Raw genomic sequence first — 12557 nt, forward strand, 5'->3', positions numbered from 1 at the left:
AAGAACATGTGGTTTCAAAAATAATGATGGAATTAAGTTCCTTTGATGGAGCATTAGATGATTTCACCAGCATCAACCCTAAAGTTGAAAATTACAGCACTTATGCTATGTTTGGATTGAGAAAAAGGGCAAAAATAAATAAATAAATAAAAAATAATGAAAATAAAAAAATGATTTAGATAATTTTTTAATTTAAGAAAAAGAAAAGAGGTACAAATTTAATAAATTTTGATTTTTTTTGTAATTCTTACTTTTTTAATACTTAAATTTGAAGGAAAAAAAAAGAAAATTGAAAAAATTTTATTTTTATGAAAAAATTATTATATTCATATTTTTATTATAACATTAGATTTAATTATGTAATTGATTTTTTACAAAAATAATTTTTTTATGAATATTTATATAACATTATAATTTGTATATATTTCATGATTTTTCAAGTCTTAATAACCAAAAAAAATTAAATTATTATCAAAATAAATTAAATGATTGAATTAAATATAAAATTAAAAATAAATCAATAGCTAACTAATACATATTATTATATTAAACATACTCAATGTTATTTAAAAAGATTTGTTTATACAAACTAGATAATATATATTTGTATATTATATATTACTTTATAAAATAATTATAATTATAAAAAATATTATAATAAATTATTTTTTTTTCTTTTCATTATTTATCCTAATAATGATTGTTAAATTTCATTTCTTTTTTTTTTAATTTTAACTATTCAAATAAGAAAAACATGTTTTATTTCTTTTCTTTTAAAAAAACTTTTTTTTTTCTTTTATAAATATCTATCCAATCATAGTGATAAACCAATACTACTTGATGGTAAGGTCTTGGCTACCTCAATTCAACCAAAAGTGATAAAAATTGAAGTTAGATCCCTAGAATTTTTTTTTTTTTTTTTTGAGTCCAATGTTTCTAATCTGATATCATACAAAGTTACAAACACTGATACACCATGAGTAACTATATAAGGCTGAGTTGTTCATCTTATGAACCGTCTGGTAAATGTTAATGGCGGTAGCTTATCTGTATTTTGACATCAAAAGCTTTCATGGATAGGCCTGGATACCACCAACATATGTTGCCTCAACTGATGCAGATCCTTCTGTAGCAAACTCATCCCATGAATCAGTTGATAGTATCACAAAATCAGCCAATTTTCCCGTTGACAAAGATCCTATTTCGTTCTCGAGAAAGCATGCCTGAGCAGCTGAAATGGTGTGCCTGTAATGGGGAAAGTGTGATTACTGATGTGGGTAATCACCAGCTAAAAGTATTTGAGTAAGGAGCAGGCTAACTTGCTCCTCACCAAAATGAATAAAAAGAATCAATTATGAACATCTACAGTTTGTGTTGGCGTTGCATAGAAGCGAATTATGATGCAGTAAAAGCCAATGCAAAATCCAAAGAGAAAGGTAGGAATGCTTATCAAGCACACGCGTTTGAACACTTTCTTTTAAAAGTTTGAAAGACTTCTATAAAGGAATGTGTCGACTTCAATTATGATATGGAATTTGGTTACTCTCCAGAAATCCCCATACTAAGCAGTGCACAGCAAGCATTTATATATTAAAGACTAAATAAGTATACATCTAAGACTAACAGATAAAGTAGTTCTAGTGTTGCTTACGCAATTAATGCGTCATTCAGTGAAAGGCGCTCAGATGGAATCCATGCATGGTTCCAACCTCGAGGAATTCTTTTCATTGCTGTTCTTACAGCACGCAAAGGATAAATGCTTGTAACCTGAAAGAACAGCAAGGAATGAGGTTTTGTTAAGAGCATGCTGAAAAAGATTCTTTTGAGAAAATAAAATGAATGGTAGAAACTATAAACAAATATTAATCATTGGATAATTCTCACAGGCCAGTCAGAACCAAGAGCCAACAATGCGTTGCTTGATAGAAGTGACCGGAAAAGATATGACCCCTTTTGAGCCCTATCCACCCCAAGCTTTCTGATCGCCACATCAGCATCATCAAGCAAGTGATCTGGCTGTTGACAATAGAATCCAAGTATCATCAAACCAAAATTATTTCCAGTAGCATTGCATAAGAATGGTTCGTGGTTAACAATTATATTGTAGCCTATATATGCCTTGCACCCTTTTAATTGAAGTTTGATCACTCTCACGTGGATGCATCTGTAGTTTCAAGTTTTTAGCAAATAACAAGGAATAAAATGCACAAGAGCAGATGTAATTCATGGTCCAAACATGAACTGCACTGCAGTTACAAAATCTGAATAAGAATGTGCACATTTCATAAGCAACCTCTTAGTATAAATAATGAACATCTAAAGGTTGTGTCGAAAAGAACTAAAACCTGTACTGACGCAACAATCCCTTGTTTGCCAAATCGATCTGCTGTCCCAGGGGCCAAATGCTGGGCATGCTCAATCTGAAAGCATTTGTGCTCAAAATAAAATACCAATGATTTATAATAATAATAATTGAAAGGAGACAACCCAAACACGATGAAACTGAAATTAGTTTGAGTGTGTGCATGAATGCAAATGTGGGTAGAGATTTCAACCATTACCCTAAATCTCCTATCCCTCTTTCCATTTTTTGAGGCAACAGATTCATACATATCCAGGACCAAGTCATTTGCTCTATCACCTATAGCATGGATAGCAACCTGAAATAAATTAAAAGAAGTAAGCTTCTACAACTGATAAAAGAGTTCATTTGAGAGGAAGAGTGAGAGTGCAATTAACCATGGATGACCTGAAGCCCAGACTTGTCTGATGCCATTGTCATGTTGAGAAGACTTTCAAATTCCACAACTCGTAAGCCAGAATTGTGAGGGTCATCGAAATATGGCTACAGTATAAGAAAAATGTAGTAGCATTAGATATTAAATTGCTGGTAATAGGTTCCCCTACATCCTCCTCCCTCCCCTCCCCCCCCCCCCCCCCCCCCAAAAAAAAAAAAAGAGAGAGAGAGAGGTCATGCCGCAGAGAGAGAGAACAAGCTGCATTAGTACACAATCCAGCTTGATGATCATCTAAGACAATGTCAGAATACATGTTTACCATTGCAGTATACAATATACGTTTTGATTACTGAGTTTATTATCAAAATTAACTTTGGAAGCATCTTATTTCTAGGAATTGAAATTGTTCCATTATCTCCACTAACATTGATTAGAAATTATCAGATAAAACATTAACTTAATGTGAACGAAGCTTGAGCAAAGAGATCTCTTGCCAATAACTAGGCATAAAGGGATCGATTGGGACTAGATCAGGATTCTACTAGAGAACCGAATTGGACAAGTTCCAAATCTTGCCATTAAAAGAGCAGGGGAGAAGACCAGAGCAGGAGTTTTGAGAAAACGGGAGGCAAGAAAAAGGGGTGGCCAGGAGGATGGAGGAAGAGGTAACCATCCTTCATTTTTTATTCCAGAGAAGATGGAGAAGCTGGTCAACTTTCATCATACAGCTTCTGGAAATCACCTTGTTAAAACAACAAAAGATGCTAGCAAAAGCAAACATGAGATCCTTGAGGATTAAGTAATGAAAAAAATGCATCTCCTGGTTATGCCTACTCAAAATCTATTTCGTAAACATAAAAGGAAGTTAAAGGTGCTTAGACCAATGTAACAATTCAGTCAAAAAGCACCTTAACTAATTCAACCGGTAGGTCAATCAATAAGGTACAACATCTCATCACATTTTTCCAATTAATATGTCCAGTTTTGGATTATCCTTTATTTTATTAACAGTCTCTTTTCAATTTATCATCAATTGAGATATTTAGCGGCTAAAGAAGTATCCATGACATTTAATAAGCCATCTGCATGTGTGCATAAGATTCGATTTCCATGAAATGCCCAAAATCGTGTGCAAGATGCATCAGCTATCTGCTGTCTTCTAACATTCAAAAACAATCTTAAAATATGCATAAAACAGCATGCTAATGAAGGGCTAACAAAAGTAAAAACTATAAAAGGAATAGTGTTCTAAGTTAGCCTCTAGGTTATATTTTGTCAAAAAGCTTTTTAAGTTTATGCTTATATAAACAACAAACTCTAGATAAATAAGCCCAAATTAGCTCTTTTCTTTTAAATTCAAATAAATTTCCTGCTAGACAAATGGATGAATTTCAAACCATATATCTACAATTCACCAGAATGTTAATCAGCACAGGTTGATGGTTCTCACCTCATGGAAAAGAGCACTATTAGAACCTAGAGATCCATCAGCAAAAGCTTTAACACCACCAAAGTAAATCCAATTGCTCAGAGCATGGCCTGCTTTATGAATTACATCCTGATACAAAAAAGAAAAACCTTACAAATAAACCAAAATGAAGAAAGAAAAAAAAAATCAGAGTACAACGTAAAACAGAAGGGTACAAAGAACATTGATCTCTAACAGGACAAGATATTTGCACACAAAAGTAATGCAAAGAGATCGCAAGCAATAATAGTTAAAGATAAAAATTAATGTAATAATGCTAAAGTGTAAAATGATGGAATCCTATAGTCAATTACAATATAAAGCTTCAAAACTAGGAAACAAAAGTAATTGCACAAATATATTTTCAGAAATAGACAACTGAAACAATTGGGATTTGTATTAGAGATTGGATTCAGTTATTAATTCATGATATATATATATATATATATATATATATATATAACACTAAGAAGTCATTCAAAGAAATGGAAGTAAAAAATAACTGTATCGTCTGTTGCACTATGACGAGAGAAATTGATGGAGGTCATACATATAACCGCGACCAGGTCTCCATTGGAAAAAATAAGCACACTCTGATTATCATCTTCCCTGAGGAATCAGCCCAATGATACACATCTGTACAAATGATAAAAAAAGAAGAAGACAATTATGATATGGAAAAAGGTAATGTCATGTTCTGAAGGTGTGTTTGACGGTTTCTTAGAGCAGTTTTCAATTCATGCCAACATATACTAATGACAACTCCAACACCTGGAAAAGATAAAGAAAATCCTTACAAGGATACGTTGATGTAGCATTTTAAATACCACTAGAATTTTCTCACATCATGTTTAATTGGTTTATTATTGTTTCAACAACAAACTAGGAAACAGGTCTTTATCTTAATGTAAATGCAAGACGCTATTCACATAAGGAGCTAAATTATTTCAAATAATATGCAGGACAGGAAATACAATGAATAGTTTCGTTTGATTTGATATTTACATTGACCCAGCAAACTATTTTAGGTGAAACCTGAAAAGTCCCGCCAGGAATCCTCAACTGGTGCCCCAGGAAAATATCTCCCAAAATCTACAACAGCTGTGACACCCCTTGTCAAGGCAAAACTGCTAGCTCTAAGCATAGCTTCCCTCCTTTCATCTACAGAGACCTCTGGAATCCTGGAAAGAATAAGTTCCATTGCAGCATCAATCAGCAGACCTGCAGGTTCTGCATGGTCATAATGGCAATTTAATATAAGCAACAAGTTTGTACACTGTTAACTTCATTATATTAGAAAAGAACCTAAGGAAATTCATAGCTGGAAATTGCATTCATTACCAAACTACAAGAACATGAGGCATCTGCAAGATTAATATTTTCCAAAAATGTATTACATACTATAGGATTTATTATACTGAAAGTATGCCTGCCATGGCAATTGATCTGGTTGAAAAAATGTTTGCCTAACTTTCTGATTCTACACCACAAAAAAGTAAGCAAAACAAATGAAAGAAAGTACTTATGTAGAATCTAACTTGCCAGGAGACCATACAGCAGTATATTTATTCATACGCAGCAAAGCACAACAAAATTGTTGAGGCAAAAGAACCAAACCTTCTGTTAATATGTGATATTGTATGTGATATAAAAAGTAGACATTATACCTGATAAAAAAAATTAGAAGATTTAGACTATATTTAAATTTTTATTTAGCTACCACAGATAAAATGCTGTATGTGTCCCACCATGCAATATCAACCCTAAAACTGGTAATAAACATACCTCCATCAGCAGTTTTCATAATTGTTCCACCATTTGGATCCTTAGATAAATTAGTGACCCCAGCCAACTTTAGTGCCATGGAATTTGCCAAGCCCATATGACCATCCATCCTTGCTAGCCAAAGCTGCAAAACAAGATATCATTACCATGTGTGACACATAGAGCCCTTATGTTTATATAAATAGCTAATGTCAATCAAACTACAGCTTCTTACAGGACTATCAGATGTGACATCATCTATCCAAGATGCCACTGGAAGTTCTCCTCCCCAAAGCTCATTGTTCCATCCACCACCCAGAATCCATGAACCCCTTTTGGCATCTATAAATATTCATAAGAATGTGGGAGTGAAAAAGTTCTGTAAGATTTGGAAAAACATGTAAGAAGCAAAAGCACTTAGAATAACTTCATTCAATTATATGCTCACAGGGGGTTTCTATATCTCCCTTTAGTTGTTCTCAAATACAATCGACTTCTTCACAATCAAATTTTCACAGTTTCAGAGGGATGGATGTTATCAGTGACAGGTTGATTAGTGGGTGTGTAAAAGCAGAACTACTGCACTAGAAGGTTCTTATATCTGCAGTCCACAATTTTTAGCATCAATTTTTATATTGAAAATAGAAAACTAGACTTCACCATACACATCATTATTACACATTTTAAAAAATAAACCATTGTTTCTAAAAGAAATAAAAGATGTGCAAAAGGAGATTAACTAATTTCCTAAACTGTCCATAGGCTACCTTCAGGCTGTAAAATATATGGGTCTAAGACTATGTCAAGCTAAAGAATAATTTGGATGGTTCTTTTGTACAAGGCAAATTTGAATATGCAGTAAACATAACAGCATCGAAGCGTCCAACCGAGCTGTCAAAGTTGTCTCCTAAACTGCACTGAATAAGCTGGAGATAGTAGAGTTGATAACAATCGGCCTAAGAAGTCCACTTTGTCTAAATTCTAATATACCAAAGTGTCAAGAAGCCATGAACGATCATGATTATAGACAAACAAAGAAATGATAGGATATGACAGCTAATCCCCTTTACGTATAAAACAAATCGGCTGGTAAAGAATATTTGAAACTTAATATAGAAACTTTTCAGAAATTATGTTAAGAAAAGTACAAGCTTTGAGGACTGATGTGATTAAATAACAAAATAAACTGATATATTTTTCCATTGTCCAGAAAAATAGCAAAACAAAACACCAAGAAAAGAAAATAATAATTAAAAAGCAAGAAGATACTTAGTGCTGCTTCTTTCACCCTTCTCACAAACTCATCTTTCCGACTTACACCTTGGAGCTGCACACGTGCCATCTGTTTTACACAATAAAATCTCAATTACATATAGACTACAACTACAGGAAACTAAAGCAGAAGCTCATAGTAATGGAAACAAAGATTGTGTTAAAAGCAAAGCACAAACTTTCAAAAAATGTAGAGGCATATTTTAGGAAGCTGTCCATAGAATTGATTATGGCTTGGAAGTTGCAAATGAAGGGGATATTCTTTATCTATGGTTAATATTCGATGAAGATAGGAGTTCATAAACAAACCTAAAGGGACAATGAAAGAATAATAAAGTGAATAATAAACTCTGTCTGTAAATTGTCATAGTTTTAAACAACAGCATGGCTACCTAATTCAAGAGAACACCTCTAATATAACACAAGGATTCTGAAAATAAGTAACTAAGTATCATCCCAAGCTGCTGTACTCCACCACGAGTGAAGATATCATAAAAGTGCTTGTTTTTAGATCTCTGTTTCTGTGTAGCTGCAGCTGGTCATGTACAAGTCATATATACAATCTCACGTTAGCTAAGTTAAGATCGTGACTTTCAGTAGGAATAAGGAATTCAGACACAACCTTTTAACACATAAAAACCTATTAAGAAACTCTATGGCGGTGAGCTCTTGCACATAAGAATCCTTATGGAAGAGAAGGAGAAGAAAACATAAAGATATAAAAATAAGAAATATTATTAAAAAGCTCTAGAATACCAATAAACATAACAAGAAGACGTAAAACAAAAGTTTACTCACACAGGAAAAACAAATAGAAGAGGCTTCTCAAAAACTCCAAACTTAAGTGTTCCGATAACTTGAGAGTCCCATATTCTTCCTCATAAACTCCAGGCGACAGTAAAATTCTCAAAGTTTCAAGGCTTCTATTGCATCCATCAATAGACAACAAACTCAAAATCTTTTTCTACATTATCCCATGAAACAATGCTAATAAAAAGGAACATGGACAAAAATTTGTCTGACCCCTGTAGGCTCTTCCTGTTGATCCCAACCTAAATAATGCTTGTAGAAATTCTATCTTAATTAAGCCAACCCTTATCAGATTAAATACATGAATACCGATGTATGCAATTAAATTTTTATGTTTCTATCAAGCTTATCAAATGAAAAGGCAGACTACTCTACATAAAGAAAAATGATTGCATAGTAGTTTAGTACATTTCATATTACTCTCTTCATTAAAACCTGAATTTAACAAAATAGTTCAGAATAACTTCTGATATGCATAATATCAGCTCAGTAAAAGTGAAAAGATTCATCAATTGCAGAAAAGAACTGGAAAAAGAAAATGAAAAAAAAAAAATCAGATCAGTAGGTGGAATTTCTTAAAACCTGAAGTCCTGAAAAAATCAGGTGCACATGAGAATCAATAAATCCAGGTACCACAATCTTTCCTTTAAGATTGAGCTCTTTAGTGCCATATCCTGCCAAATCCTGCATTCAAGTAATTAATAAATGTAAGCAGGATTGCTTTTCCAAACTTACAAGTTTGTAAATTTTTTTTTTATTTCAAATGGATAGTACTTTTCAAAATAAAAAAATCAAGTTGACACTACTACAATGGCAAAGATTAACCTAGAAATTGACATGTTTTAAGAAGAAACATAACAACCATTAGCCAAAGAAAAAACCCACATGCAAAATCAAAAGAAGAAGGAAAAAAAAAAAAAAAAAACCTGAAGAGAGGAATAGTTGCCAAGACGGAGGATTCTTCCGTCACGAATGGCCATGGAATCAGCAAAAGGAAAAGAAGGGTCACTAGTGAAAATGACCCCATTTTTAACTATCAAATCAGCCGCTAATTTAGTTGATGGAATCAGTGAAGCTCTCCATTTCAACCAATCTGAGACAAAAGAAAAAAAAAAAAGTTAAGTAGTAAAATTAAGGAGTACCCAAGTTGATGAATTGTAAAAGGAAGTGGAAATGAGTAGAAATTGAGAAAAAGAGCGTTTGGTTTTAGTTACAATTTGAGTTGAGGAGGTGGAAGAAGAGAATAGAAAGGAAAATGGCAATCGAAGCTGAGATGACGATGCGGAGATTCATGCTTTTTTCTTCTTTGTTTTTCCTCGGCTTGTTTTTGTTTTTATTATTATTATTATTATTTGGAAGGATCATATTATCATTTACATGTTTGTAAATATTTTTTTTTTAATTTCTATAGCTTCGGAATAATTTTTTTAATAGTTTATCATACAACATATGAGTGTGTTTCATTGTATTATTTAATATATAGGTGCCCAATACATATCAAAATTTTTTTATTTTATCATCTTTATTCATTGATTTTTTTATAAAATTTACTTCATTAAAAAAATTAAAATTTAAAAAAATCAAATGAGAATAACAAACCGATATCTCAATCGGCTTCATATTTTTATAAAATTTATTTAATAAAAAATTTTTAAAAATAAAAAAAGTAAAAGGATAAAAACGAAAAAAAAATTTGATGAAAAAAAAAGTTCAAAAGGAATGCTACATGAACACCCTTAATAAGTTTAAAATTTTAATTTTTAAATTGAGTTTAAAATATATATATAAATATAAAATTAAATTAACAACAAAATATATATTTTTGTATATACCAAAATAAGTCAAGCCAAATCATCATAAAACACTTCCACTTTGATCTTGTTGCTCGTAAAGACTCATCCGTCCCAATTTAAATTTTTCTTTAATTTGATTATTTTATAAATTTATTTAAATAAAGAACAAAAAAAAATTTTGATAAAAAAGAAAAAGTAAAACAAAACCAAAATAAATGAAAAAAAAAAGGTGTCACATTGGCATTTGAATGATTATGGAATAAATGTAAAAATAAATAAAATTTATATAATGAATGCATAAATGCATGAATTATATCTTAATTATTTATAAATATAATATTTTTATATTTAAAAAAATTAAAAAAACCAAAAATAATTTCTAGTATAAAACAAATCCCACTATTTCAAAAATAAAATCTATAAAAAAATTTATAAAATATTAAAAATAACAAAAAAAAAGTGACATGGCTAAAAATTTTGATCATATATTGTTTATCCGCACATGACAAAAATTTAAGTTATAAATAGATGTATATTATTAAAATTTAAAAATAATTAAAAATAAAAATATTTTTATTTCAAACTATAAAAAGGTTAACCCTCACATATTGTATATATGCATTGTTAGATGATATTTTGGTATATATTATCAAAGAATATATTTTCTTAAACTTATCAAATTTAAAAATTGTTTTAATCATATAATTTATACAAGGGTTAAAAAATAATGTTTTGAAAATATGAAAAAGTCATAATAATAATAATAATAATAATAATAATATTCTTTACTCTCCTCTAAGAATTACAATTCCTTATCCATCAAGAATTGAGAATAATATTTATGGATAATTTTGTTTATATATATTTATTAATTTTAATTTTGTCCTTACATATTTAATTATAATATTTAATTAGATAATAAATTAATATTAATTAAATTAAATTATAATAAATAATTAATTACCTAATATTAAAATATTATTAAATTAATATTTCATATAAAATAATATTATAATATTATAATATTGTTTAAATAATATTAAGTATTAAATATTAAATATTATTAACTTAATATTAAAATTTTAAAATATTATTAAATTAATATTGAGAATTTAGCTAGGTAAACCAAATGCTCCTAATAATGAATTTGAATGCTCAAATCTATTCCTTAAGAATAGTATAGTGACATGTGGTAAGTCCATTAATTACCATGTGTTATTTTTTTTTATTGTTTTTAATTTTTTTAAAAAATATTTCTAAATGTTGGTATGTTAACATCTGGCCAATTTTTTGCATACCATGTAAAAATCTTTAAAATAATTTTTTTTGTCAAAAAACTTATTTGTTTAATTATAATTATAGGAGTTGAGTATAGGGATAATGATGTGTTGTTGGCAATTTTAATGCCCTCAAATGTTTTTTTAAAGATAAAAATAAGTGCCTAGAAAATAAAAAAAAAATCCATAAAAATATATCTAATTTGGTTAAAAAAAATCAACCATCAAAATGTTAAAACTAACAATATATTAAATTTCAATCACTTATTAAGATAAAAAAAATTGACAGTAATTAATTGAAAAAATAACCTACTTGAAAATTAATAAAAAATTATCAGATCTAAAATTTCAATATTTTTTAAAAATGTCTTTTAAAAACAAAAAATTTATAATTACAAAACTAAAAATATTAGATTTGAGATTTTTAATAAATTACAAAAAAAATTAACAACAATCAATCAATGCAAACAACCATATAAAAAACTCTAGATTTAAATTTTTCAAAAATTTTTTTAATAAAAAGATTTAAAAAACTAAAAAAGATAAAATTTTTTAAATTATTTTTTATAAAAATTAAAAAATACCCAAACGAAGCAGGGGCAACATTCTAGTTCTAATCTGAAAATTCAAAATATATCTGTTGGACGTGCTTCTTTATTTCAAGAGAGATGATTCTTCATGTAAATTAGTGGCGCAGCCACATAAAAAATAGGGATCTATTAACCCACTAAATTCTTAAAAAACTTAATTTGGCATTGGTGTTTTAATAAATTTTTGTGTAATTTACTAATATTAATCCTACCAAAATTAATAAAAAGATAAAAAAAAAATTTCTTTAAAAATCATATATTTATATTATATTATATATGATTATAATTTTTTTTATTCGTTACTATTTGACTAGTAATAAGACTATTTTATTAAAATATGAAATGTGACATATTTTCAAATATATTATCATAGAGATTAATCTTTGACTTTTATTTATTTAAAAATATTTTTTATTTGCTGACGAAATCTTATCGTAATAATAAGAAAGAAACCTTCAAACCTTTCAAGTCTCTAGGTTCAAGTTCCATCAACTTGAATTTTCTTTAATTGGTTGGTTGTTAATTTGATTTGTTTATTGAATTTTCTTCTTGATGTATATTAATTTTTAACTAAATAATTAGATAATATATTTTATAATTTTTTAAACTTAAAGCTTTTAGATTTAATATAATTTTTTTTCAATAATATAATGTATAGATAAAGAATAAAAAATATAAGGATCTTAATTACATAAGATACATTTAAAGTGATAACATAAGTGTTTTAATGAAGGATATTGAGATCAAAAAGCAATGAAAAGATTATTTTGATTATCTTTTTAATGGTAATTTTAAGCATAATATAAATAACGAATAGTACCAGTTGATTTTAAATTATCAAAGCC

The 12557-nt window shown here is 29.0% G+C and overlaps 1 protein-coding gene across 3 annotated transcripts; it reads right to left on the minus strand.

Annotated features, from left to right (window-relative positions):
• Nucleotides 1-859: 859 nt before the first annotated feature.
• On the minus strand, nt 860-9352 carry LAF3 (Amidohydrolase family). 3 transcript variants are annotated; one of them, XM_022909008.2, is made up of 15 exons: nt 9267-9352; nt 8979-9145; nt 8635-8736; nt 7240-7312; nt 6206-6312; nt 5992-6115; nt 5242-5427; nt 4757-4842; nt 4189-4296; nt 2750-2845; nt 2562-2660; nt 2346-2420; nt 1885-2016; nt 1652-1767; nt 860-1245 (listed from the first exon to the last, which is right to left on the minus strand). In XM_022909008.2, exons 1-15 carry the CDS (start codon nt 9343-9345, stop codon nt 1071-1073), a joined length of 1725 nt encoding a protein of 574 aa, XP_022764743.2. In that variant the 5' UTR covers nt 9346-9352; the 3' UTR covers nt 860-1070. The 3 variants fall into 3 exon arrangements, with proteins under 3 accessions (XP_022764743.2, XP_022764742.2, XP_089604968.1); XM_022909007.2 differs by having other exon boundaries at nt 5242-5436; XM_089748842.1 differs by lacking the exons at nt 8635-8736; nt 8979-9145; nt 9267-9352 and adding exons at nt 7422-7551; nt 7635-7765 and having other exon boundaries at nt 5242-5436.
• Between the last annotated feature and the right edge of the window lie 3205 nt (nt 9353-12557).

This window comes from Durio zibethinus, chromosome 19 (genome assembly GCF_047325235.1).
Source record: "Durio zibethinus cultivar Kanyao isolate XHJ-2024 chromosome 19, ASM4732523v1, whole genome shotgun sequence".
Lineage (NCBI taxonomy): Eukaryota > Viridiplantae > Streptophyta > Magnoliopsida > Malvales > Malvaceae > Durio > Durio zibethinus.